This window comes from Physeter macrocephalus, chromosome 4, assembly GCF_002837175.3.
Source record: "Physeter macrocephalus isolate SW-GA chromosome 4, ASM283717v5, whole genome shotgun sequence".
In the NCBI taxonomy this organism is placed as follows: Eukaryota; Metazoa; Chordata; class Mammalia; order Artiodactyla; family Physeteridae; genus Physeter; species Physeter macrocephalus.
The window spans coordinates 26,917,892-26,945,726 of record NC_041217.1 but is presented as its reverse complement, the minus strand read 5'-3'; the positions used below and the strand labels follow the sequence as shown (position 1 = coordinate 26,945,726).

Genomic DNA, 27,835 nt, shown 5'->3' with positions numbered 1-27,835 from the left:
GGAAAGAAACATAGAGAAAGTGGCACTCAAGAATTGTTTTATGTTTTATTAAGATGGCGTGAAGGGAGCGGGGGAAAGACCTCATAGCATACATCTTTCTTACAGTCCCCCCACTTTAGTAAAATACCTAAACAATGGCATCCTTTGAAATGCACACTGGGTTACAGAAGGTTATTTTAAAAGATACCACTAATCAATTCTTAGACTTTATTTTATGTTATTCTAGTTATTTATCTCTGTGTTCACTCATTTATGGTACTCCAACAATGTTTATAAATAGAGTCCTTTTCATTTTCACTCATTCTGCTTATGAATCTGGCTCTGAATTTAGATCAGCGCTCTTAGTTAACCAAACAGAAAAGAACCACATACTGTTTGGTAAAATCAATCTAGAATTTTTTTATTCAGTAAAACATCTAGAACATTATTTCATTTCATATTTTGAATACATGAGGAAAAATCTCACTGTTCCTAAACAAGATTAAATGACACCTAAAATTCCTGGGTCCAGGTGGAAATGATACCTGAAAAGTAAGTTAACTGGACAGCATCACACTCTGTGTGTGACCAGCCCTGCAGGATGCTTTCTGGATAACATGTAACAAAGCTATAACTATAAGATTTGGGGAAACTATGGAGTCAGACATGTTTTGCTACGTTCTACTACCATTTGAAGGTTAGTTTGGGCAATCAGGAAATAAGTTTTAAAATTCTATAAAAAAGGAAAGCCCTAGAAAGAAGAAACCACCTATTCCAAGTACTACAAAATCAGAAAAGAAGTTGAGGTTAGAGCAAGAAGAAGAATTATGTAAAATACATACAAAGAGGCTTCGTCCAGGAAGAGAGGCGAGAGGCCCCAGCAGAGCTGGGTAAAGATCAGGAGGGTTAGAAAAAATCAGCTCTTCCTCTTCCTCCAAGGCAGCCAGACTCTTTAACAGGTCCGGAGGAAGCAGAGGGGAGCCCTTGGGGTCCTAGTGACAGAAAGGACCACAGTGAGATGCAATGAGGGATGACAAAAGCACAAAGGAGTAGTAGCATGATTAGGGGGGATGAAGGCAACTAAAGTCAAGGAGGAAGAAGTAATGAATAGTGAGACAGTATTATGCAAAGAGGAAAAGGCTCTGAAACACCAAAGCAAAGTGACACAAGGACAATGGTAGAGAAAGATCGAAACAACAGAAAGAAGCAAAAGTAGTGACAGAGCAGAACATAAAAGGTTAATGTGGGCAGTGAGTAAAACAATGCAACGGAGCAAAGTGATTAGCCTATCTTGTGCTAACAAACAGAGAAACAGCTTTTTTAAAAGTTACAAACACATACCTGTTTCTCATGAATAAAAAAACGCAAGGACAGGGAACGCCACTATCAAAGATAACTGGCTTTGTTCCTCTCAGAAAACAATTTGTTTACATACGCAATAAACCTATTTTTTTTTTTTTTTTGGTGGTATGCGGGCCTCCCTCTGCTGCGGCCTCTCCCGTTGCGGAGCACAGGCTCCGGACGCGCAGGCTCAGCGGCCATGGCCCACGGGCCCAGCCGCTCCGCGGCACGTGGGATCCTCCCAGACCAGGGCGCGAACCCGGTTCCCCTGCATCGGCAGGCGGACGCGCAACCACTGCGCCACCAGGGAAGCCCAATAAACCTATTTTTAAACTTAGATGATTCAGCCCAACTGAGAGGAGCTTTGTCTCAGAATTCTCTAACATGCTGTGTTAGAGATTTCTGCACATGATTTCTCTGCCAGACCATCACAGGTCAAAATCAGGAACAGAATTCTTCAGCTCCCCCAAATCAGGCATACTATGCAATTGTAAAGAGGAGGCCAAAAGCTGCACCCATTTACTCAGCAGCACTCTGCAGCACTAATGAAACAGAGTGACCTTTATAAACATCTACTTGAGAAATTTAAAGGACATGCATCCCTAGACCTAACTCTGAAGTGCCTGGTGATAGGAAAGGACACACACCTCAAATGGCATCCTGGGCACAGGATCCTGCTCTGGACGGAAGACTCCCGGTGACCGTTTGCCCCTGCGGTCCATGTTGGCTTGCTGTGCCATTACGGCTCTGTTATCAGCCATGCTGTAGGAAGAATCCCAGTAGAACTCTGGGATCTTGACTTCTGAGGGATTATGGTTATATGGCTCCATGGGAAAAGGCTTCATTTTTTTCTCTAGAGGCTGCTGCTGCATTACAGGAGGTTGCAATGACGGCTCAAACAGTTTTATGGGGTCTTGGGTTTGAAGGTAGTAGGGCTGTTTCACAGGCATGATTTTCCCTAATGGGCCTTGAACCTGAGGGGGATTCCACAGCTGTTTGGAGGCATCCGCCTGTTGATACTAAAAAAGAGATGCCTGTCACCAAGATGAGGATAAAATGCAATGCTGCTTACACTCAGCACTCAGGAATCACAGAATGAATCTGAGAGATTTCCCCACCAACAAAACTCTAGGCAATGCAGTTTTGTTTACTCTTTAAGTTTTTCAATACACAGAGCTTTCTGGGAACAGATTAAGGGCACTGAACTCATGTTCTCTTTCAGTTCCATTATTTAAGAGGTTTAATAAATGAGGGTGTGAGTATGGGTGGGCACGCACACATTTCTCCTTCTGCTTCAAGTGCTGTGGGATGACAAATTATTTAAGACTGGTATCATTAACACCTCATCAAGATTACGATACTATTTCCCTTCTGTAGTTTAGGTTCAAATAGAGGAAATTATTTACAGAAAATCTTTTCTATAAAGCTGACAAGTAGTAGCAGCAAAGAACGGTAGTTAAGATCTATTGTCCTTTACAAAAGTAAAAAGGAGAACACCTGAACTTCCCTAAACAGCAAAGAGAAGACTTACGTGTTCCCATAATCATTACAAGTCTAAGCAAGAAGTAGATGAATGCTTAACTAGTATTTTTAATTAACCAAACACGGAATGATTTCAACCTTCCCCTCTCCTTACTTCAGCTGGACAGTACACAGAACTGTAACTTACCTGCTGGAATCCAGAGTGGTGAGGAGGGCTTTTCCCCAAAGCCGGCACAGCTTTTGTAGGGGATTGTTGCTGCTGAGCTAGAGCCTGAACCTGCAACTGGCTTGTAGGCTGTGCTGTTGGCTGAGCTGGTAAAGATGTAAGGGGTTGCTGGGAAGGTGGCTGTGGTTGTTGAGGTCCCTGGTTCATCGGCCCTGGTCCAGAGGGCCGTTGCTGGCTGTAAGGAATGTGGGACTGTTTCCCAGCTTGCACCTGGTTTCCTGCTGGAGAGTGAGCTGTAGGCTGAAGAAAGGTTCCTGGGACAGAAACACCAGCTGGGAAGGTGTAACCTGAGCCCATAGAAAATGCCACAGGAGGGGGGATAACATAGGTTGGGGGCGGGAACCCTTCAAAACAGAAGAACATAGCTTTAGTTCTAAGGAAACTTAGCAAAAGAAAGACAAAAAATAGTATAGTCATTTGGGGCTGGGGTGGAGAAGAGGTCTTCTAATAAATTATAAAAGGCAGGGATCAACCATCAGGTAAGTAAGACTGATCAAGTGTCAATCTTGAACTTGATTTCAAGAATTAAATATAGACTATTGGCTGCTACTTCTATCCATGGAGGTAACTGGAGTATCCTAAAGGTAGTTTCTTAGACGCCATGTTTAGTGACAGGAATTCCTTCATGATAACAAGCATGCACTTGTACATAAACTACAGAGAAATGGCTCAAAAAACAATTTCATAAACATTAGGGAAAAGAGAACTCCCTTATACCTTTTAACATTATGGTTTAGTAATGTCACTCAGAGTCTAAAATTTCTCAGTGGGTTAACAGAAACTCCTACACAGATGGAATTCAGCAGAAGAAACTACAAAACATATATTTACCTGGCCGGCTGGGAAGAGGAGGGAAGGCTCCAGGGTGATGAATGGGGATGAACTGGGAGTTACTTGCTTGATTTGGGGCTTGAGTTACAGGTGTTTTCCTGGCTTCAGACACTGGAGTCTTCCTTAATTCTGTCTGGGATTTTACCTATGACCAACCAGAAGCAAAACTATCTATAATAATCTGAAACTCAAACGTGTCAGAAAGAAGCACCTACTCTAAGAAAGTATTTAAAATCCTACTATGTCCCCCTCCCCAAATAAAAAAGTATATACTGCAGATATTTCACTTCACCTAAATTAAAAATGGGAAAGTCAAATTATTTAATTGCCAAAAAAAGCTATAAGGGCTTAGTTTTACTTGTATAATTATTTTGCTTTCACAATATCATAAAAGTACAAAATACAGAAAAGACCTGAGAACTCATTTGTTTTACAAACGAGACACCTGATGCCAACAGGTTTAAAAAGCTTCCTATGATCTTAAGATCACAGGGGCCCAGGGCCCTGTATTCTCTTAATGTACATGAATTATGAATGAATAATGACCACTAATCCACAGATGAGACACCTTTGGCCCTCAGTTTAACTTCATCTGGGCAGCTTTAAGGGTATCAGTCAGGCATCCACCCTCCACCCTGCAACCCTACCACCCCCAGAATAAATAAGGATACTTTCAGCAGTAAGAAACAGGCCTGAGATCCTACACATGGAGCTGGAGAGAAGTAGATGCCATACGCACTGCTCAAGTTATGTAAAGATGAGTAAAGTGAGTAAAAATAGGTAGCATTTATAGAAAACTCAAGATGAGGTACAGAGGGTGGTGATATACTGACTACTGTCAGGTTTTCTCTAATCATCAATAGTCAGATTTTAAAAGGATGAGAGACCAGAAAAGAGATTTTATTTTCCGTCTGGACCTTTTGGGGAGGCAGTTTCAGAGGATAGAGCCAGAGCAGGCAGGAAATGCTGAACTCTTTATCCTTAAAACACTGGTCCTGCGGCCTTATAATTCTTTTGTTTTCTTCCTTGCCTTTCCCCAACACCTCTCACTCTCTCTGTGCCTTTCCCTCAATTTCTCTGTTTTTCTCTGTTTCTTCCCCTATTATTAACCTTAAAACAGAACTACTATGTTCTTATTTCTCCCTTTCCCCGCAGAAACTAAGGGAAATGCACTGCAGGTAATGTTTATTTGCAAGCAGCCTTCAAAACTGTAAGATTCCTCATGCCTACTGTAAATAAATACATTTGCCAAAATGTGTTAATAATCAAATGGCTACAAACATTAGCGGTGTTAATAAAACCAGCACAGAGTAAAGACCCTTTTGTTTATATGAAATCATCTGTATCTCCTTGGAAAGGTGTGTGTGCGCGCGCGTGCGTGTGCGTGTATTTAAAAGAAAAGTCACAAATAACTGAGCAGTGTTTATCCTTTCCCAGCAAGAGACTTGGGTTCTTGCTTTACAAATTCCCATGAGCCAGGATAACACTGAGGTTATATAATGCTACTAGCTGGGGCAGGTATAAATGTCAAGGAAAATAGCCTCATCTTTCCCCAAGAATATATTTTATTTTGTATAGTAAATCTAAAAAACAAAAAACCACCGTGTAAGCCTTAATATACTTGGTTCTATGGGACCTATAAAAGACCCCAAACTTTCCACTATAGCATTAATAAATCACAATTTTACCTTCCAAAGAAAATGTAATTCTTTATGAAATTGATAGCTCTGCAACTGGTTATTTCCAGCCACTTAAACTGGAGAGAACTGACAAAAATCAGGTTGAGATTTTTTTCACTCACATTACAATTCCTGAGAGTTGGTGGAGTACCCATCTACCATAGTTCTTTACATGACCTTACTATGCAGCCTTCTAAGAATGCACTGAAGCTTCCAGAATAGTCAATTCTCAAGGCTTTAGGAACAAAATGAAAAATCTTGCCTTTTGTGTGAGCCTTCCTCTACCTGCTTTATAGTTCAAATACAGCTTACCTGCACTGCCACATTCTGCTTTCCTGTTTCCTGTAACTTTTCTAAGGTGCATTTCTTGGTTTCTGTTTTCCTCTTGTTGTTGTCCTTCTTTCCATCATTCTTAGTTACAGTTATTCCTTTGCTATAGTCCCTTCTCACCTCTTTGGGAGGAAAACTTCTTCCTTGGTCTCTGTTCACTTCTCGAGGCTTAATGTTCTCTTTGAAGGTGACCACTGGTTTCTCTCCTGTGTCACAGCTGTTGCTTAGATTTCGGCCTGTAGACAGCACTGATTTCAGTCCTGGGTTCCCATCCACAGCCAGTGACTCTATGATGGTTGTTTCTTGCAGAATGAGGTTCTCTTTGGCTTCACTGGGGTCTTCCAGTATTAACTCTGGGATTTCTGTGATAAACAACAATTTCCCTACCTCATTTTCACACTGAATCAGCCTAAAAAAGTAAAAATAAATCCATATATGAAAAACACAAATCTAAAAGACAATAACAACTGAACTGTGTATGGGTCCCACAACCTTAAAATGTGGGAAACAGCAGGGGATAACGGTGTGGATTCAGGTAACATAAAAAGCAGTTATGTAAACTCAGATTCTCATTATCCCACTGAACATCACCACCACACATTCCCAGGCCCTTTTAATGTTTTCTAATAAGTACAGCTACATTTACTCAGCATGTTTTAAGCACAAGACACTAGACTAGGCCCTTGAAGTAGCTATAATTCCTGTTTTATAGGCGTGAAAACTGAAGGTCAGAGGTATTAAGTTTATTCAAATATGCAACCATGTGAGTGCTTACTTACAGTATAATATGAACCTGAATACAAAAATGAATATGAAACAGTTACTGACTCTGGAAAGGTTATCATCAACCACAGAGATCCTAAGGACACACACCTGGGGAAGTGGCAGAACTAGACACTGAATTCAAATCTATCTGACTCTAAAACCTAAGCCCTGTCTATTACACCAACTACCATACCTGCTTTATATTTAACTAGCACCATCCTGGTCTGTCTTGACTGAAACTGACCACCATGCCCCTGTCAATACAAATCACCATAACTGTGAACATACAATTTAGTTAGATTTATATAGATGTTTATAAATTGGAGAAAAAGCTCATGATAAACAGTGGCGACAAGGCAAACTCCTCTAAAATAGGCAGTGTAATGAGAGAACAGAGGTTAAATAAAGAGATACGTATAATCCCTAGGGTCATAGTTGGATGCTGTGTTACCAACATTCTGATTTAAGAGTTTACAATCAATAGCATTATACCAAGTCTAAAACTCATGTGGGGGCTGTGTGTGTATCCGATGAGGAATACCTTGGCTGATTATCTGCGATCCATTTGCCTATAGAGATCAAGCGCTGCTGTCGTATTTGTCTTTGCTGACCCTCTTTGTCTCCTGTAATACCCTGGTGGCCTTTGGAAAAATCCAAGTTCCTAAAATCGATATAAGCAAATTATAGAAAATTAAACCTAATGAACTGCAATGGCTTCAGATTTTTCCATACAGGTTAGCTATTTAATGTAAGCAACTGCATTTGTTTGAATTTATTTATGCTCCCAAAGACTGTAACTACAATGAAACAAAGCAGAAAAGACAATATGCAAAATTCACTATATTAATATGATATTTTTACTTATATTTCACTTTCTCACAGAGGAGCTCAAATAAATCACCATCTTTTATTAGGAAAGATTCTTTTATCATAAGAATAAAGTTTTCATTAACACTAACCTTGCATTATAAGTAACTTACTTCAAATGACCATGGCAATGCTAAGGGTCTCTGAAATGCCTATTCTAACAAATAGTATTAATCTATCCACTTTAAGGTGGCCTAATCTAAATCAGAAAAATTGTATACATATCATAAAGCACATAGAGCAAAGAACTAACTGACGTTAGAAAGGTAAGTCAACCTAAAAAATAAGGATTTTTCAGATTTCTCATTAAGCTATCTTAAAAAAAAAAAAGCAGCAGCATCTAAGAATTGCTAGGCAGTAGGTCAGATACTAAGGATACAAAGATAAATGAGAAATAGTCCCTACCTTAAGGAACAAATAATTATGATTTAATCTGAAGAAATAAAAGCTAAACAAAGAATAAGAGAAGCATAATAAAGAAGGGTTAGTTTCTTCTGACAAGCTTTGAAAAGGTTTCACAGAGTTAAGTGATACCTGAGCTGGACCTTGGACAGGTATGGTTAAGTGCTAACAGGTTGGTAAGGGAAGGGCAAAAGAGGAAGTGGGAATGTTCTAGGCATAGCATGAACAAAGTTTTGGAGGAATAAATATACAGAGCTATTCAAGTACAGGACATAGTGTATGTATAATATGTGTAAGTATTGGAGGGGAGGAAGGTGAAAAGTGGCAGGAAATATGACTGAAAAACTAAGCATTTGGGCATTAAGCTAAAAAAGATATTATAACAACTGGGGATGGGTAAATTGAAGTTTTTGTATTAGTAATGGGACATCATCAAGCCTGTACTTTAAAAATATAACTGCTGAAGCAGAGTAGAATGGACAATATAGGGAAGTTGATTAGGAAGCTTTTTTTATACTCTAGGTAAACAGTGATAAAAGCCATCTACCTGAAAGAAGGTCTCAAAGCCAAGAATCCTTGTAACTCAAACTCCTCTGGAAGTGGTGTAGCTACAGACGGGCAGAAAACAAGATTTGTAAATATCTTAATTAAAATATTGTCACTCAGCAGGATATTACTTCTTAAATTTAAAAAAAAAAGAGTATTTTTTAGATAGAAAGAAACTATAATGCTCATAGTTCTCTGCTCTTCTTTACAGTAATCTTGATAGAATAACTTACCTGTCAAACCCCTGCATGTTGCCTCTGGGCCCTAGACATTGTCCTAATACTCACCTACTACTCAGTGCTGAGGAGGATGGGTACAATGGACTTTTTTTCCCCCTAGCAGCCTTAAAAATTCAAAGCCTCAGATCCATTAATCACAATGTTTAGATTATCTCCTTGTTAACTCAAAGTACTGAATACCAACATTGACATCACTTGGGAGCTTGTAAGAAATACAGAATCTTGGGCATTATCCCAAACCTACTGAGTCATAAACTGCATTTTAACAAGATCCCAGGTCATTCATTTGCAAATATGATGCTTGAGGGGCAGTGATGTAATGAAAGAAAAATAATCAGAAAGGAGTCAACTACGGATTGTTCAGTGCAGGATTATTTATAATGGGGAAATTTTTTAAGCAAATGGACAATTATAAAATAAATTATGGCAGAGCCACAGGATGGAATATTAAGCAGCCTGTAAAAATCATGTTCCAAAATGTTTAAATGACAAAGGAAAAGGCTAACAATATAGTGTTAAATTATAAAGCAGGTACAAAGTTGTATCTGATATCAATCACATGAAGGTTGTGTGTATGTACACATAAGTAAAAGCCTCAAAGAAAATACACTATCATGTGAATAGTACAGAAAGTATCTCTGTATGAGAGAATTAAGGGTGACTTGTGTTATGTTTGTATGTCCCAAATGTTCTATGATAAGCAAGTATTACTTTGACAGAATAATGTTGTTCACATTAGTTCCGTTAAAAAAAACTACTAAGAGTGAGGAGGAAAGGAAGATGGAAAGAATCTGAAGGTACTACACTCTGGACTCCTATGCAAATGTAGCTAAACAGGAGAATAAGCTGCTGAGAGAACTGGAAGAACATTACCTCTATTTCCACCAGCTTAATCAATATAGAGCTCAAATTCACTTCTGAGTTACTGCATTTAAAGTCAAACACTTAAGAACAAAACCCTGTTTTTCTCTGGCCATAAGCCCACTATTAGTGATGGAGAACAATGTCAGCGACACAAGGTTAAGGTAGCCCTTACCATTAGTACTTGAAAGATCCTCTTCATGGGGATGGAAACTATTCAGAAGAGAAATCAGCCAAGGCCAAATGCTGTAAATTAAACAAGAGAGTTCAGACTTTATTTTTGCATGAAAAACCAGAAGACTAATAAGCCATGAATGTGTTACCTATAGGACCGTGACTATGTATTTTTCCCTTGCTTCAGCATTTTAAAGGCTGTATGATTTCCTAAAACATATTTCCAAATATGTCTAGATAAGATACACCAAAAGGGCCAAATTTCCATGATAGAGACCTACTACTGCAGATCGTTTCCCAGGCTCCTAATTTAACAATTAGCAAAATTAATTTGTCAGTTTTAAACATTGATATTTACTGAGAAAACTTTGACCAGAGAAATAGCACATTATGTTTTTACAGTTTTCACATACATTATCACAGTTGTGGAATCCATTACTAGTTTTTAATCTGTGATGGGGGTGTGGTTACATCATAGTCAAATCACATTCTCTGTTCAAAGTGATGACTATGCCTTTTTATGATACAACAAAATCCACACATTGCTGTAATATCCTTACCTCTGTTTCCTAATACAAAATTTTTGCCAGTTTGCAAAATATAAAAAAATAGTCTTAATATTTAGTTAAAATATTAAAAATAATCACGATCTACTGAAGGTAACATTAAGGTTTTCTTGAAATATTTAACAACCAATGTTGGTGAAAAGTGTGTTTTAAAAAAAGAAAGCCCAAGGGCTTGCCTGGTGGCGCAGTGGTTCAGAGTCTGCCTGCTGATGCAGGGGACACGGGTTCGTGCCCCGGTCTGGGAAGATCCCACATGCCGTGGAGCGGCTAGGCCCGTGAGCCATGGCTGCTGAGCCTGCACGTCCGGAGCCTGTGCTCCGCAAAGGGAGAGGCCACAACAGTGAGAGGCCCGCGTACCGCAAAAAAAAAAAAACAAAAAACAAGAAGCCCAAGGTGAGTTGCCCAGGATAGAGAAATTTGATGTACATCACCACATCGCAGAAAAAACCTGGAAGTTGACAACTATTTCTGACAGTTGTACACTTTGAAATACGGGAATATGCTGCTTAAAAAAATATAAATGAATAATATAGAAAAAATATATAAGGAAATAAACACTGAAGAATAAATGTCTGCTACAAGTCTTTGGGGATGTAACGAATTACGAGACAGTTGAAAAAGAAGGTTAATAACCCAAAAAAGAATGTTAGACTAGAACAACAACGTCTTTATGCAACAAATATGAGATCTCAAGAAATAGACTACAGAAAAAGAGTGTGAGAAATGATTTAATGATATATTGCGTTACCCCACTGTGGGTTACTTAAGTCTAACTTTGCTTTCTACAAAGGAAAAAAATACATCACTATTTCATGCATTTGTTAGCTTAAGATAACATGCTCTCAAAAAAGGTACAGAAGAAAACAAGTTCTAGAAATTGTAAAGGCCCAAAAGCAAGAAACTGAAGGTTATTTGAATATATATAAAACTTTTGAGTTCACAAAGAGGAACTGTTTTTTTCATCATTTAAACGATATAAATGAAGATTATTACACCTTGATATATCAGACATATAAGGAAAATCTTCAGTTTTAGAGAATACCCCACAGTAGCCTAAAATGAGTAGTAACATAATTTAAGACAGAATGAAATACCTGCAAGGCCATAATTCTAAAGATCCCAACAAATCTAAGAGAAGGAATGGGGAAGAGAAAATGATAGGGAAGAAAAAGGAAAAAAGTTTGTAAATAAACTATTCCTTCTGGCTGAATATCCTTTGCAACGATAAGAAATGGGAATGCACCGGTAGTTCCCTGGTGGTCTAGTGGTTAGGACTTGGCGCATGGCCCGGGTTCAGTCCCTGGTCAGGGAACTGAGATCCTGCAAGCTGCAGGGCATGGCCAAAATAAAATTAAAAAGAGAAAGGAAAAAAAAAAAGAGAAAGAAAGAAATGGGAATGCACAGAATGGGCCTAAAAGATCACTGTATAGGAACAAAAAACCAAATAAAAATATCAAAGCTTCTTTCACAGCATTACTGATACAAGTTACTGAATGAAACACAAGTTCTAAAGTACACACAGGATGGAAAAATGTATACCTCTGGTCGAGAAATGAAAACCCAGTACAAGAAAGCAATGTCTAAAAATATGTATGACTTACTAATACCTACATTGGCACAGAATGGAGATGTGTAGTATGCTGTACTATGTTGCTAAACTCTATTCATGACAGTGTCAAAAATGAAGGCGCTTAAAGTTAGGTTTGAGGGGAAAAGAGGAAAGAGAAGTATGCAGTAAGAGGGATCACAGGGTCTTAAACGTGGCTTGGACATTTTCTAGGTTGTGACCTTGGTCAGTGTGTAGATACTGTGCCACAAAGCAGATATTTCAGAGACTCTCCTAATATCCACCATCAAAATATGCAGGGGAGGAACTTCCCACTCACTGAAAAGCCTTACTGGAAATATTTATTCCTATAATCAAAGGTAAACTGAAAGCTTTCATTTGTCACTATAAAATGAATAGTTCCTAAGAACTGTCAGAATTATTCTGTGTAGAAATTACAGAGAAAATAGTGAGAGCCAAAATAACTTCCAATCTTCTATGCTTAAAACAAATATAACTCAAATTGGGTGTTACTAAAAGGCAACAAACAGCTTATGTACAGAAAAGAATGGAAGAAGTAAAAATCTCTTCCCTTCAACTCCTAAGCATAATATTGGGGCATATTATAATGAATAAGAAACAAACTGGTTTTATTTCTATTTCATTTTGAAATGTGAAAAATGCCTTTTCCCCAGGACGGCAACCAGGAACAGGGGGAGCACACAGCGAGTCAGAAATCCTTAAGATTGTGCCTCACATGAAGAATTCAAACAAATAAATAAAAAGCATACAAAGAAGTCTTCAGTTCAATTTCTAGAGAGTAGGTGGAAAATACAAAGTCTTCCATTATTCCAGTACTGTTTTAGAAGGCAGTTTCTACATATCTGAATATCAAACAAACAAAGCACACAAGCGAACATGAAACTCTGAGACACTTACTACTGTCTTTCATCCACCACTGCCTCTTGGAAGACCCTGGGTCTGAGTCTCAGCCAGTCCATGGAGACCTTGACTGCAGGTAGGGGATAGGCATTGTAGGATTCCTCCTGAGACTTGTTCTGGAGAGGACACTTGCACAGGATGCCAAGAAAAGACACTTAAAGAAAAAATGTGTTCAGAGAGCATAAGATATTTGAAATTGTGTACCAGTCCAAATTAAAATATTATTATGAGCCTCCTGCTGTATCCTACTTAATACTTAAATATCTTACAGCTTCTTTCTAAAAAGGCATTTTCTTTCCTATGTTAAAAATGTTATAGATACAGTTGATGAGGGGGTGTCAGCAGATAAAAGGACAGAACTTAGGGTTTAGGCCTCCTGATTCAATATTAAGAAATGTAGGACACTTTTTAATGTTACTAATGCTTTGTTACAATGATGAAAATGCCTAAGATCATGCTTTCCAATGAAGATGGCACAGAAAGTTAAATGATTTAATACTCACTAAAGAGGGCCAGCAACTGTGTCCAACAGAGCTGCTCATCTTGGCTATAACTATGCTGTTCCGTTTCATTGCTAAAGTCACGAAGGTGATGAAGTTGAAACAGGTTAATGACAGTGACGTGAACTAACTGCTGAGAGTTGAAAGCTTTTTGGAATAGCAGCCTCTGTAAAAGAAGACAGGAATATTGAATATATTATCAAGAACAAGCCATCTTTGACACAAGAATTAAACTGGCAGTCTGCATTTAAAGCCACAAAGGTAACATTTATCTTGAGTATTTTAATTGAGTCTGACATGGTCTGATGTTTCTCATGTCGACTTTTTGCCTTGAAAGGATTAAACCCAGACACCACAGAGCTGTTTGAGCTGTTTTTTTTTTTAAACAATACTTCTTTCCATGAGAAACTATACATACATATATATTTTATAATTTTTTAAAATACATGTATTTATTTATTTATGGCTGTATTGGGTCTTCATTGCTGCACGCGGGCTTTCTCTAGTTGCGGTGAGTGGGGGCTACTCTTCATTGCAGTTCATGGGCTTCCCATTGTGGTGGCTTCTCTTGCTGCGGAGCACAGACTCTAGGCGTGAGGGCTTCAGCAGTTGTGTCACATGGGCTCAGTAGTTGTGGCGCACAGGCTTAATTGCTCCGCAGCATGAGGGATCTTTTGTCGCGGCGTGCAGGCTTCTCTCTAGTTGTGGTGCGCAGGCTCCACAACGTACAGGCTCAGTAGTTGCGGCACGTGTGCTTAGCTGCCCTGAGGCACGTGGGATCTTAGTTCCCCAACCAGGGGTTGAACCCACGTCCCCTGCATTGGAAGGTGGATTCTTTTGTTTTTTTGCGTTACGCGGGCCTCTCACTGTCGTGGCCTCTCCCGTTGCTGAGCACAGGCTCCAGACGCACAGGCTTAGCAGCCATGGCTCATGGGCCTAGCCGCTCTGCGGCATGTGGGATCTTCCCAGACCGGGGCACGAACCCATATCCCCTGCATCAGCAGGTGGACGCTCAACCACTGCACCACCAGGGAAGCCCTGGAAGGCAGATTCTTAACCACTGGACCACCAGGGAAGTCTGAAAACAAACTTATTTATAAATGAGATATATAGCAAGAACATATCTAGAACACAGGGTAAATGGTAAACTAAAGAAATCATTAACAAGTGTTATAGGTGCTTCAACAAATTATTACTTACATTTTCCCCTATTAGAAAAGCATGGTCTTCATAATCAAATTTCTTTTACTTAATAACTAGGTGTTCACAGTGACCTGCTAATCAGCACTATACAGAAAAATCCACCTACATGCTCTCAGTTAGCCTTAACTTCATCACCCTTCTACCTTAATATCTACAGTAACTTAGATTACTCCCATATAAAATATTTTTCAAACACAAGTTCCTAACAAAGTTGATAGCTATTAGAGAAGATACCTGGCTTTGCCCTACACTTTGGCATAGCCAAGTACTCTCCCTCCCCAGGGAAAACTTTTGGAGAAAGTGGGCGATTCACTGTCACTAGCCTTATGGTGGGAAACAGAAAACTACTTACAGTTCTACCAGCAGTGACAAAAGATCCTACCATCTCAGAAATTTACAGCTGCCTTTGTCTAGCCTATTCTGAGATTTTTTTTTTTACATAAAGAATCTGAAATATCCAGAATAAGTTCTATAATTCTACAAATAAGACCTTTCACGTTATCATTGGAAAAAAATACAATTCTACTTTTCTTTAACTCTGTTCTCCCTATCATCTCTCTGTTTCCTTGTCATCTGCCTTTCCAGTAAATACATCAAGAATGCTCACTCCTTTTCTAAAGATATCGACCATTTTTCTTTCCTCTACTCTGAATGTCCTAAAATGCGATCTCTTCTCCAGAGTTCTCCCACAAAACTTCTCCTTCAATCTCTACATCCAACCTTATAGATCAGCTGATCATTTATAGAAATGCATAATATTGGCATGAGAATATTAATTTGTATTTTTCAAAAAGCATTTTTTCCTGTAAGTATAGTTCATAGCAATGTATCCCTTGTATCTATAAATCCACTGGCATTTATTTTAGAAGGTGATGTCCTACCAAACAAATCCTAGCCCTTTAAAAAAAATTTTCTAGTGTATGCACAGAAACATTAAAGCATATGAGTGCAGCCTAGTACTAGCAGGTGATAGTGTAAGTTCATGAACACACAGACTTTGTCTTGTTCTCCCCTGTATATCTCTAAGAGCTTCAGAAAAGTACACAGTAGACAGTAGGTACTCAAACACTTAGTGAAGGAATAACCCAGACCTTTAGAAGTAAATATGTAATTATTCAGTTGTAATTTCATAACATTTGGATTGTATTTTAGTAAACAAGATGAGTTCCCTGGGAACAAAATCAAACCGGAACTGACTTTTTGTTCCTCAAAGACACTTTCAACAGCAGTTGAGGAATATACTGAACTAAATACCATTAAGAAACAGCACACATTTAACAGATAGAAAAAGCCTTGTATCTCAATTCCTAAATCCCAGGCCTTAAGTCCTTCAATGAACCTCAAGTTGGTACTCGTTTCTGCTTAGTAGCTAAAGACTTGCTAGTTAGACAGATACACTGATGTTTACATGTGGATAATACTAACTATCTATAAAGGCTTTAGAAATACTTACTCAACTATGCTAAAATTTCACTCCAACAATGTTCTTCTGACATTTCAGTACTGGGTGAGGTTTAAAATAGATCTGCCTCATACTATGTTTAACTTCAGAGTGTTGGAATGATATTTCAAAGTGTATTTTAGCAATTGCCCACATAGACCCACCAGAACTTCACATTCAGAAATAATATCTGAAGAGAGTATTAGTATTTGAGGTTGAACCAAATACAAAATTGACTAGATTCTATACAAGAATAACTTACATAGAGAAGATCTCACTTAGGTAGGTCCCCCCTTCCTCCCCAATTACGGAGTATATCTTTCACAGAACCAGAGCTGGAAGCAAGATCAAAACGTCATCTGGTCCAACTCCCTGCTAGTTAATGGGACTGCACCTAAACCATCCAAGAAAGATGGCTGTCAATCTGACTTTTAAGCTCTCAAAAGAGAGACCCCCTCGGTAACCCCCTACAGTCTCTATTTAAATTTTAAGATTTTATTTCTGACCTCAGGAAGACAAAGGTGTGTTATTTTAAAATAATCCTTCATATAACTGAAAACTTATAATGAAACTATTTAGCCTTCTTTGTTCTTTCTAGGCTGAAAAGCCTAGGGCTTTAAAAAGTTGGTTGTTTCTTTCACGTACCCAACTCTATAAATCATGGGCTAAATTTAAGTAGGTCACTAAGAGAAGCAAAGAACAGAAGGGGACTCTAGAAGCTTATTTTAAAACAAACTATGTCTATTATAGTTATTTAGTATGATCGCTTACACATAAAAAGTATCAACTAAAAATGATTATCTGTAAAAACTATTTCACACTGACTATATTTGGCTAATTTATTATCTCAACTGTCTAAGTTCAACAATCTCTGGAATGTGAAACTTTTATAATACTTATAAAATTGTAAAGTAGTTACAGACAATTCCCCAAGTGTATAGATACTCAGAAGTAACCAAGAAATATAAAATGTTCTTTGAGACTGTCTTGTTTACTGTTGATTCTAGTGACTAAAACAGTGACTGATACATACTAGTCAAATATTTGTTGAATAAATGAACTAAAAATAAAATTAATACTAATTCTTAATTTTGACTCCTCCAATATTATATAAATTATACTACATTTAAACTGCTAATTTAATATACTAATGAAAAATTATTTTCATATATATAAATAGAACAAAGGTTACTTAATTTCATCTCCTTATACAAATTAGTACAACATATTCCTGTTGAATGAAACTCTCATTACATTCCTTCAATCAACCATAAACTCTGATAGATCAAAGCACAATGAGAAAAATGCGCTTGGTTTGCAGAATGGGATTACTATCTATGAAGTAGGTAACAGAATCATATCTAAATACAGAAACCATCAAATGTAGGACTTCCAAAACTGAGAAAAGAAAGGTGCTTGGTCTCAGAAGGAAGGAGGAAAAATTGTTTTTTCCCACTATGATATTTTCTGCCAAATGATATTTTCAGCTAGTGAAAACACTGCTGCTGCATTTCTTTATATAGACAGCACCTCAGTTTAAACTGAAGGAATGCTGTATGCAAGAATTTCACATGCTTTAAATTTAGTTTTTATCAACAGTTTGCAATTAAGTAATGACATAAAAAGTGGGAGTAAGCCTCCTCCAAATCTTATGCTTCCTCATTTAGACAAGACAAAAAATTCTCTATTTAAAAAAATCTAACCTTAAACTGTTCTTCCAATTTCTCTCGAAGAGGGCTCAACTTTTCCAAGCTCTTACTCAGGTACACATGACCATGGAACTTAATAAAGGCCTTGATGAAGTCAGAAACACCCCATTTGGTTTTCACCTCATCCCGGCTGAAACGAAAGAAAAACTTCCATGAATCTTAAGCAACAAAATGGCTAAAACCTCTTACAGGAGACTTCGATTTGCAAAAACACATTATTTGAGCACCTGTGACTCAAGGAGAGGATTCGGCATCTGACTGACTTTTCAACTGCAACACACTCAGATGAGTCAGTACTCAGCAGCCTGTACTCCTCCACTGGGAACAAATCAGAGGCTGACTGGTTGAAATTCAGTGATGACTACATGCAAAACTATTGTAATGTATATGTTTAGAAATTAGGCAAACCTAAGAGAAGAGAAGCATAGGTAACTGGCCATTATTTCTTACATGCCCAAATTTGAGGGGTGAAGGCTACCAGGTTACAAAGTCCTCTTGGAAAAGTCAACCCTACCTTTCCAGTGCTTTAGAAAGTGCTTTTTGTAGATTAGTAGAGGCAGCTGGGAAAGGGAACTTCACAGCAATGCTTCTGCAGTAGTAGAAAATTGTGGTCAGATGGTCCCCTTTGGAAGAAGCTAAGATAGCCAACTGATTGTAAGGCTGACCTAGAGGAGAAAGTTAAGATTCTAAAGCAACCCAAAATGCATGAAGTCTTGCTATCAGAACATAGAAGGTCAGTTTTCAAATCTTTATATTAACAATGGGGAGTATTTTATGAAGTAAATCTCATGACTACCTCATTAAAAATGGCATAATGTAAAACAGCACACTTCAGCTATGGTACATATTATATTTAGATTGAAAAGTCACATAATTAGGATGAAGAGCACAATAAGTTCAAATAAGACTTCAGAAAGGGCTAGACAATACATATTTTTGGCTTTGTGCATCTAAGAGTCTCTATCACGACTACTCAACTCTGCCATTGTAGTGGGAAAGCAGCCACAGACAACGTGAAATAATGTGTCCGACTGCCATCCCTGCCTTCAAGCGGCTCCTTTAGAATTTAAAGGACTTTCAATGTGGCTTAACAAGAATGTAGATCACTAAACATCTACAGTAATTTAATTCAAGAATCACTGCTAATGCCTATCTTGGGAGCCATCAAAAGACAAAAGCATTATCTTTTAGTAGTAAGAGATAATTTTTCTAGGAGGGAAATGATGGTATTAAAAAGAAAACTATTCTATAAGTAATTAAGGAAGCCAGAGTTATTGAAACAATTTTAGATCACATTAGGAGACATTCTATTTATATTGCTTTACTGACAATCGTAATATTAGTTTAAAAAATTTATTTCCAGTTACAGAGAATGTACAGTTAAAAGGAAAAATATAATAATCAATACCAAAACTCAACATTTTTTGGTTTCTTAACACTTGAAAGATGAGCCTTGAACTATTTACCATTTTTCTATATCTAGAGTAAAGTGTCATAATCAACCACAAATTGACATGGCCCACTCACCATTAGAGGGGACAAGCTGAGCCGCATGCCTATAGTAGGACTCTGCCTGGCTGGTCTGGTTTCTGTATCGAGCTGAGAGAAGGAAAAAGAAAGTTTAGTTTAAAAACAAACAAACAGATAAAACAAGCATTAGGGTAAAATTTCCAAAACAGCTATAGTTTAACAATTTAAAATTAATAAACACATTAAAATTAAATTAATATGATTAAAGACAGAAAATATTTTAAAACAAATTAACTATAGGATTATGTGTGAAGTGTCTATCCGGCCTTCCCTATTTGGGACATTCATCATGTAACCAATTTTAAAGCTTACCTAGCCCCCTTTTTCAGGTCCTCCAGTGTCATGCATCACCAGCTCCCACTATGGACTATGCTGGTGACCTGGAGCCGGCCCACAAGAAGGGGTGAGTTATATGGCACTTAAAAACAAAACAAAACAAAAAACACTATACAATATGATCTGAAATTTATGTATTTCTTCAATATCTTATAAAGTGATTTTGAAAAATGCTTCATATCAGACTTCCCTGGTGGCGCAGTGGTTATGAGTCCACCTGCCAATGCAGGGGACAAGGGTTCGACCCCTGGTCCAGGAAGATCCCACATGCCGCGGAGCAACTAAGCCTGTGCACCAAAACTACTGAGCCTGCGCTCTAGAGCCCGCGAGCCACAACTACTGAGCCTGTGTGCCACGACTACTGACGCCCGCGGGCCTAGGGCCTGAGCTCTGCAACAAGAGAAGCCACCGCAATGAGAAGCCCGTGCACCACAACAAAGAGTAGCCCCCGCTCGCCACAACTAGAGAAAGCCTGCGTGCAGCAAAGAAGACCCAATGCAGCCAAAAATAAATAAATAAATTTTCTTGAAAAAGAGAAAAGAAAAATACCTCATACCTATCGAAATATTATTTATGTGTGTGCAAAGAATACATTGAAAGCAAAACCAATCTAAATATACTAATCACTGAATCTCCCTGTAGAAATTTTAGTGCTTACTTTGATGTGACCTCTCATGGAGTCAATGATTTATGACATCAAGAAATCTAAAATCTTTGAACTTAAAGCAGTAATGCTCTCCATTCCTTGTTATTTGAGGACAGCCAAAACATAATCCTATAGTTAATTTGTTTTACAACCCTTTTAGGTCACCTTAAAGGAATGAACAAGAATAAATAAGTTATATAACATTCCCAGATAAAATATATAAAATGGAAATACAAATCTAACTGTAAAGAGGAAACAATTAAAAATGAGCTTTTAATGCACTGGTAGGAAGAAAAAAAGGCAATCTAAGCTTCAGAATGACTAATTTTTATAAACCCCACAATTCCAAAGGAGTACAGACTTTAGAAAATATTATGGCACCACTCTGAAAAATTTAGCTTTGATTACATTTTTGCTGGTTTATTATTTGCCTACATCTGCATAAAGTCTGAATAAAATTTAAATCTGAATATGAAAGTTACTTCCTTCAAGATCCTTTGCCAATCCCAAAGCATTCCGAAAATCTAGGTTCCTTAAAATACATTTTATAGTTTCCTCTTATGACAATCTAAGTTGTGTGTGTATTTTTAAAGGAAAATAATTTCTTTCTGTGACTACTCCAAAGAAAAGCATGAATGCATTATCAATTCCTTCACACCAATGGCTCACCAATGTCTCCAAGGTGGACGAGGCAGTGCTGGCAGATATAGGAACAGGAGCTAGACTGTGGCTTCACTATGGCGCTGGTATGCGTCTGTTTATTGCTGATAATTCCCAATTGGGAAGACTTCACACGGCATGGTAAATCTACATTAAACACTGTACACAGTTCTTGTAATAACTAAAAGGAGAACATAAGCAAGATTTAGTATTGAGTCAGAACTGGTAAGTCAGAAGTGCTCTAACAGTAAAGTTTGCATGTGTAACTAATATCACATACTTCTGACACCTGAGATAGGATAACCTTTCATAGGATAACTAGTAACATTCATTACAAATCACATCTTTTGACTTCTCAAGTATCAGAGCAATCCAGGATGTACATCTAAAAGGAAAAGCAGCATTTAAAAAAGGACCACTTAAGGAGGGTATTCAGACTCATTCAGCAAGCAACTCCATGAAATTATCTATCTATCTATCTATCTATCTATCTTCTTTTCCTCTTAGACACACAAAACCCATTAAACACTGGTGGTTGGTTACAAATTTGACTTAAATACAAACCAACATATTCGGCAGACTTCAGGAGTTTCTTGAGACTTATTTTGTTAAGCCCAAGGTCAACTTGTGCCTTTGCATACACAAAAGATCTCATGGTACTACAGATCTGGAAGGAACTTCCGATATTATGTAGAACACCCACTCTTTCTTCCTTTCTTCTCTAGTCTTATGGTATAAGAGGGTTCCTCCTCCCGGTCAGAGATAATTTCTCTGCCTGAGCATGCTATTTCATTCTTTTCTGCCTCCTGCCTGTCATCCTCTCATTTTTTAAATCTACTTTCAACTTCTCAAGCTTCTTTGCTGTGGCCTATAAAGTGTTGCCCACGAAAAATAAACAATAAGTATTATTATTAAAAAAAACCACAAGACAAAGAACGAAAGCACTTTCCCTTGACTCTAGCTTTCTCCTTTAGCAGCGTTCTAATGTCTCTTCTTCTCAACCAAATTCCTTCAAGAGTCCACGTGTCATATCTACTTTCTCAATTCCTGTTCACTCCACTCCTTAGTCCATTATGATCTGACTTCCACACAACCCCTTCTCTCCCCATTCCAACATCCACAACCACTCTACTGAAACTGCTGTCTCTATGACAACTGGTTATAAATAAGCAAATACAATGGACATTTTCTAGTCATCATCTTACTGGATCTCTCTGTTACATTTAGAACAGTTGATGTTATGGTTGATCACTGAGCTTTTCTAGTTCTTTTTATCTTGCCAATCATTTCTTTTCAGCGTCCTTCATTCAAACGCTTTTCTCCTCCCACCTTAATCCCCTCAAGGGTTTCATTCTTGGCCCCCACACAGCTCTTCAAATTCTATTCTCATTCATTCAAGTATTTACTTACAAATATAATCATTCACATATTTGGTTACTGTATCACACACCATGTTAAGCAATAGAGACACAGAGATGAGTAAAAAAAAAAATCTGTGTTTTAATCTTAAATCTTAAAGAGTTCATAGCTAAAATGAGCAAGACAGGTATATAAAGTAGGGAGGAACCAGCAGGAGAGAGGAAGAAGGGAGGGAAAGATACCAAACATGACAGCATAAGCCAACAGAATATTCTTCATTTATAATAAACTTCATTCCCTGGGTTATATGATACATTTGTCTCACTTTCTCCTTGTGAAAAACTGGTAGCAATACAGTATGTAGATATGAAGTTCCATTTTTTCAGATGAGGATATGAAAACAAAAATATCAAGTCATTTGACTAAGGTTACAGAATTATAAATATCTTGATTCTATCACCACTCTATTATGTGCAGAATTCACAATACAAAATAAAACACCTCGAGCATCCAACTCAGAAGGATATAAAATGTCCCACCGTTTTCCTAAGATAAAAACCACCTCCATAACCAAATATAAAATCCTGTATTCCCTTCTCATGAAGCATAGCAATTATCTACATCTTTACTTATACCTGTACATTTCAAATGGGCAAGAAATTTGCTGACATAAAACTGAGTAAACAAAATTAGTGCCCAGGATGGCTAGAGTCTGGAAATATAAAAAAGCAAGAAGTACAAGAAAGGAACAAAAAATGGAAGAAACCCAAAAACAGATGACTGTGGAAGATGGCAAGAAGAAACATAACAGAGCATAAAGAACTGAGTTCAACAGGCACTTAAAGAACAGACTGGAAAATTAGGCAAGGTTGAATATCTATCAAAAAGAAAAAAGAAAGTTCATTAAAAGTAAATCAAGCATGGTTGAAACTTCATGTGAATGTCTTATAATAAAATTTCTGCCAGAACCCAGGAGTTGTAGGTAGAGATACCAGAAAAGTTCCTGCTGGTTCAGGATTCCAGGTGAGTGAGCACTAGTTTAGAGGCAGAAACGAAGTGGAACTAAAGAAGAGAAACACATGTTTAATAAGTTGAACAAAATTATATTGGCAATTATTCTGTGAAAACTCTTTTACACTATTAGCTCTTCACTCTACACTAAGAACTGAGAACTAACTATGAAGATATAGAATACCATCTTTTAACTTACTATAGAAACTTAATGATAATGCTTTCTTTTTGGTTCCCATTTTCTTAGAATAAGGACTACTCTACTGTTCTGTTCTTCGAAGTTTGAAAAAAAACCCATACTGCATGACGTTACATCTTTACTTCGATCGGGAGTTTGGTTCTGGCTCGAGGCATCATGCTTTATTTTATTTTATTTATTATTTATTTATTTATTGGAGTATAGCTGCTTTACAATGTTGTGATAGTTTCTGCTATACAGCAAAGTGAATCAGTTATATGTACACATATATCCACTCTTTCTTAGATTTCCTTTCCATTTAAGTCACCACAGATCACTGAGTAGAGTTCCCTGTGCTATATAGTAGGTGTTCATTAGTTATCTATTTTATACATAGTAGTGTATATCTGTCAATCCCAATCTCCCAATTCGTCCCCCCAGAACCATGCTTTAAATAGTTAACAAAATATCTAAGTAAAAATCATCTTCACAGGATAATCATGTATCAGTCTCTTGTCAATCCACTCCACTCAGATTTCTATCTCAAGCACTCTACTGAAGTCACATTTCATCAAATCCAAGATACCATAAATTATAAGATGAACTATTATTTCCATAACATTGAGGGGAAAAAAAAACAATGCCAATTAAATGGTGACTGACCACCTTTTGTAAACTTATCCCTATCTCAGAGGTGTTAAAATATGAAAAAGTTTTAGAAATGAGGAAATATGGTATTCATTAATTTCACCAATGACTTCCATACTGTCAAATCTAATTGATCACTTTTAAATCACCTTACTTGACTTCTCTGTAGCACTCAACAGAGTTGATCACCCCTTCCTCTTGTTGAAATGCTTTTCTCTCTGGCTTCCAAGGCACCACTCTGACATTCTTCTATTGCAATGTGGCTCCTCCTGTGCCAAACCTGTTCCCACCTAGTCCCATGGGTTTCAATGCCAAACACTAATGTCTAAGTCAAGGTTCTTTATTGTAATCATAAATTTTACTCTGGCCCTGCCCTTTTCACTGAGCTCCAAGCTTATCTAATTACCTATTTGACCCCTCCTCTCAAACAGGCATCTCTCTAATGTAACATGGATTGAGCTACCTTCTCCTCAGTGTTCCCTATCTCAGTAAATGGTATAACCAGTCAGCTAGCTGCTCAATCTGATAACTCAAGTCATCTTTGACTCTTCCCTTACCCTGATTCCACACATCCAATCCAAACCATCAGGAAGTTCTACTGGCTATACTTCAAAAATCTCTTAATAACCTTCCATTACTACAGCAGCATGCTAACTACCTTCCATTCCTGACCTGCTAATTCATTCTCCACACAACATCCAAGGTAATCTTTTAAAAATGCAAATCTTATCATGGTATTCCCTTGCCTACTTTCCAATGGCTTGCAACTACACTTAAGGTTAAAATTCAAAACTCATCTTAGTCTATAAGGCTGTACAATGATTTGGACTTGGTGTACTTCCCCAAGCTGGTAGTTTAATCTGCACTGCATGTCATCAAAAAAGATGTATGAACATTACTGTTCACAACATCATTAACTGTTTCAATTATCAAGCCAAAATAACAACAACAAAACAAAATGCAAGCAACAAGTCCTATTAATGTTGAGATCTGAAAAAAAGTTTATTGCCGCTCATTCTACAACTGTTGTGATCACTCAACCATTGCCTATTGAATGCAGTGGGGAAAGATCAATGCTTGCTAATTATAAAAATTTCAAAAAATAAATTTCAAAATTAGATTACTTATATATTTTTCTTTGTAAAACAACATTTTGAGACATTTGAATGATTTTATTATTGACTTGCTTATAAACTGTTTTTGCAAATAACATGCCCCCTCAACAAAAATGATGATTCTTGCTTTACTTGTCTGGATTTATCAATGTCCAATCAAACCCTTGGAAATGTGTTACATGTATATCACATCATTAAAAAAAAGGTTAAGAATCATTTTTCAAGATAACAAACAAGTCTGTGTAATGGCTAATATAAAAATGTATTGCAGAAAGTGGATGCTTTCCCTCTCCCTCCACCAGGGCCGGCTGCAGCCAGTCCCTACTACCCCTCCCTCCCTACTTCAGTTGTGTTCACAGTTTAAATTTCTACTACATGAGGGAAGGGAGCGATTTAAGCTGGAGATGAGACTAGAGTTTTAAAACTGGACTATGTTTAAAAACCTAAGAGCAATCAGAACGGCACGAAATCTGTCCAAGATGTTATGACGGGAATCCAGAATTCAACAGAGCATAGTTGAAAGTAGTGAAGTGGGGTGGGGGCTGGGATACCATTTCTGTCAATACCCCACTGAGCTAAGGCTATTCAATTAACATGTACAGTCAAATGTACACATAATTCTACATCGTGATTTTCGCTTAATAATAACACAATTTCCCCATCTTAAAAAATCTTCATAAATAGGACCTAATTAACCTTAAAAGCTTTCACAGAGCAAAGGAAACAGTCAACAAAACGAAAAGACAACCTACTGAATGGGAGAAAATATTTGCAAGTGATATGACTGGTAAGGGGTTAATATCCAAAATAATATATAAACAGCTCATACAACTTAATATCAAAAAACCAGATTAAAAAATGGGCAGAAGACCTGAATAGACATTTTTCCAAAGAAGACACACAGATGACCAACAGGCACACAAAAAGAGGCTCAACATCGCTAATCATCAGAGAAATGCAAATTAAAACTACAATGAGGTATCACCTCGCACCTGTCAGAATGGCTATCATCAAAAAGACCACAAATAACAAATGCTGGTGAGGATGCGGAGAAAAGGGAGCCCCCATACACTGTTGGTAGAAATGTAAATTGGTGCAGCCACTGTGGAAAATAGTACAGAGGTTTCTCAAAAAAATAAAAACAGATCTACCATAGCACCCGGCAATTCCACTCCTGGGCATAAATCCAAAAAAACCGAAAACACTAATTCAAAAAGATACATGCACCCCAATGTTCACAGTAGCATTATATACAACTGCCAAGATATGGAAGAAACCTAACTGTCCATCAACAGATGAATGGATAAAGAAGATGTGGTGGGTGGCGCTGTGTGTGTGTGTGTGTGTGTGTACCCACATACGTACATATACAATGAAATACTACTCAGCTATAAAAAAGAACGAAATTTTGCCACTTGCAACAACATGGATGGACTTGGAGGATATTATGTTAAATGAAATGTCAGGCAGAGAAAGACAAATGCTGCATGTTATCACTTATATGTGGAATCTAAAAAAACCACAAAGCAGTGAATATAACAAAAAAGAAACAGACTCACAGATATAGAGAACAAACTAGTGGTTACTAGCTAGGAGAGGAAAGGGAGAGGGGCAAGACAGGGGTAGGGGATGAAGAGGTACAAACTACTATGTATACAACAAATAAGCTACAAGGATATATTATACAGCGCAGGGAATACAGCCAATATTTATAATAACTATAAATAGAGTATAACCTTCAAAAATTGTAACTATGTTGTACACTTGAAACATAATATTGTACATCAATTAAACCTCAAAAAAAACTTCATAAATACCATTTATAATAGTTTCATAATTCCATTTTTCAGATAGGCTATAATTTATTTAACCATTACTCTATTGCAGGATATTGGTGTTGTTTTCAAATTTTAATATTTGAATTATAATATCTATTTGTTCTTTTAAATATATATTATTGTTATTGTTAAATATCCACTAATCTGTGGACAAATGGACAAAGAAAAAACTGTACTGTAAAAACGAAAACTATCTGATAACTTCTGTATTTCAAAAAAATTTAAATAAAATGAAAGAACAACAGAAGAAATTGAAGAAAAAGATGTTTGCCAAAAAAAAAGGATGAAAAATTATATCCCCTTATATAGAAAAAGCTCACCATGGAAAAAACTAGGGTCTGAACAATGAAAGGGAAAAGTAAATGAATAATGATTTATATAAAATACAAATATTTAATAAAACATAAAAGAAGTTCAACATCACTAGTAATAAGATTACATTAAATTTTAAATGAAAAATTATTTTCCATCTATCAAGTATAAGTTATTCAATTTATCATTCATTTGCCTTTATTGAAATATTTAACACTGGTGAGTGGATGTCAAGACAGACACTTGCATACACGGCTGATGGAAATACAAAAATATAAATGATAACCTTTTGGGAAAACAATTATGTGTATCAATAGTATTAAAGCTCCACTCATCCAATGATTTAATTCACCATCCAATGAAGAACCTATCCTCAGGAAGTAATCCAGTATTAGAGAAAATGCTTTACATACAAAGATGCTTATCAAACTGTTTAATAATACAAGGAGGGCTTCCCTGGTGGTGCAGTGGTTGAGAGTCCGCCTGCCAATGCAACGGACACCGGTTCGTGCCCCGGTCCAGGAAGATCCCACATGCCGCGGAGCAGCTGGGCCCGTGAGCCATGGCCGCTGA

General features: G+C 37.3%; 1 protein-coding gene across 1 annotated transcript in view; it reads right to left on the bottom strand.

Moving 5' to 3' along the window:
* Nucleotides 1-27,835, bottom strand: part of SMG7 (SMG7 nonsense mediated mRNA decay factor) — a 50,000-nt gene that overhangs the window by 7,440 nt on the left and 14,725 nt on the right. The window contains exons 5-18 of the mRNA XM_024133853.3: nucleotides 20,811-20,982; nucleotides 19,157-19,228; nucleotides 18,144-18,294; nucleotides 17,624-17,759; nucleotides 13,280-13,442; nucleotides 12,774-12,930; nucleotides 9,724-9,794; nucleotides 8,450-8,510; nucleotides 7,175-7,294; nucleotides 5,851-6,277; nucleotides 3,860-4,004; nucleotides 2,990-3,372; nucleotides 1,968-2,339; nucleotides 822-971 (exon numbers count right to left, since the gene is read on the bottom strand). Of these exons, the coding sequence (XP_023989621.1) occupies nucleotides 822-971; nucleotides 1,968-2,339; nucleotides 2,990-3,372; nucleotides 3,860-4,004; nucleotides 5,851-6,277; nucleotides 7,175-7,294; nucleotides 8,450-8,510; nucleotides 9,724-9,794; nucleotides 12,774-12,930; nucleotides 13,280-13,442; nucleotides 17,624-17,759; nucleotides 18,144-18,294; nucleotides 19,157-19,228; nucleotides 20,811-20,982 (2,580 nt within the window). The remainder of the gene's footprint in view (nucleotides 1-821; nucleotides 972-1,967; nucleotides 2,340-2,989; nucleotides 3,373-3,859; nucleotides 4,005-5,850; nucleotides 6,278-7,174; nucleotides 7,295-8,449; nucleotides 8,511-9,723; nucleotides 9,795-12,773; nucleotides 12,931-13,279; nucleotides 13,443-17,623; nucleotides 17,760-18,143; nucleotides 18,295-19,156; nucleotides 19,229-20,810; nucleotides 20,983-27,835) is intronic.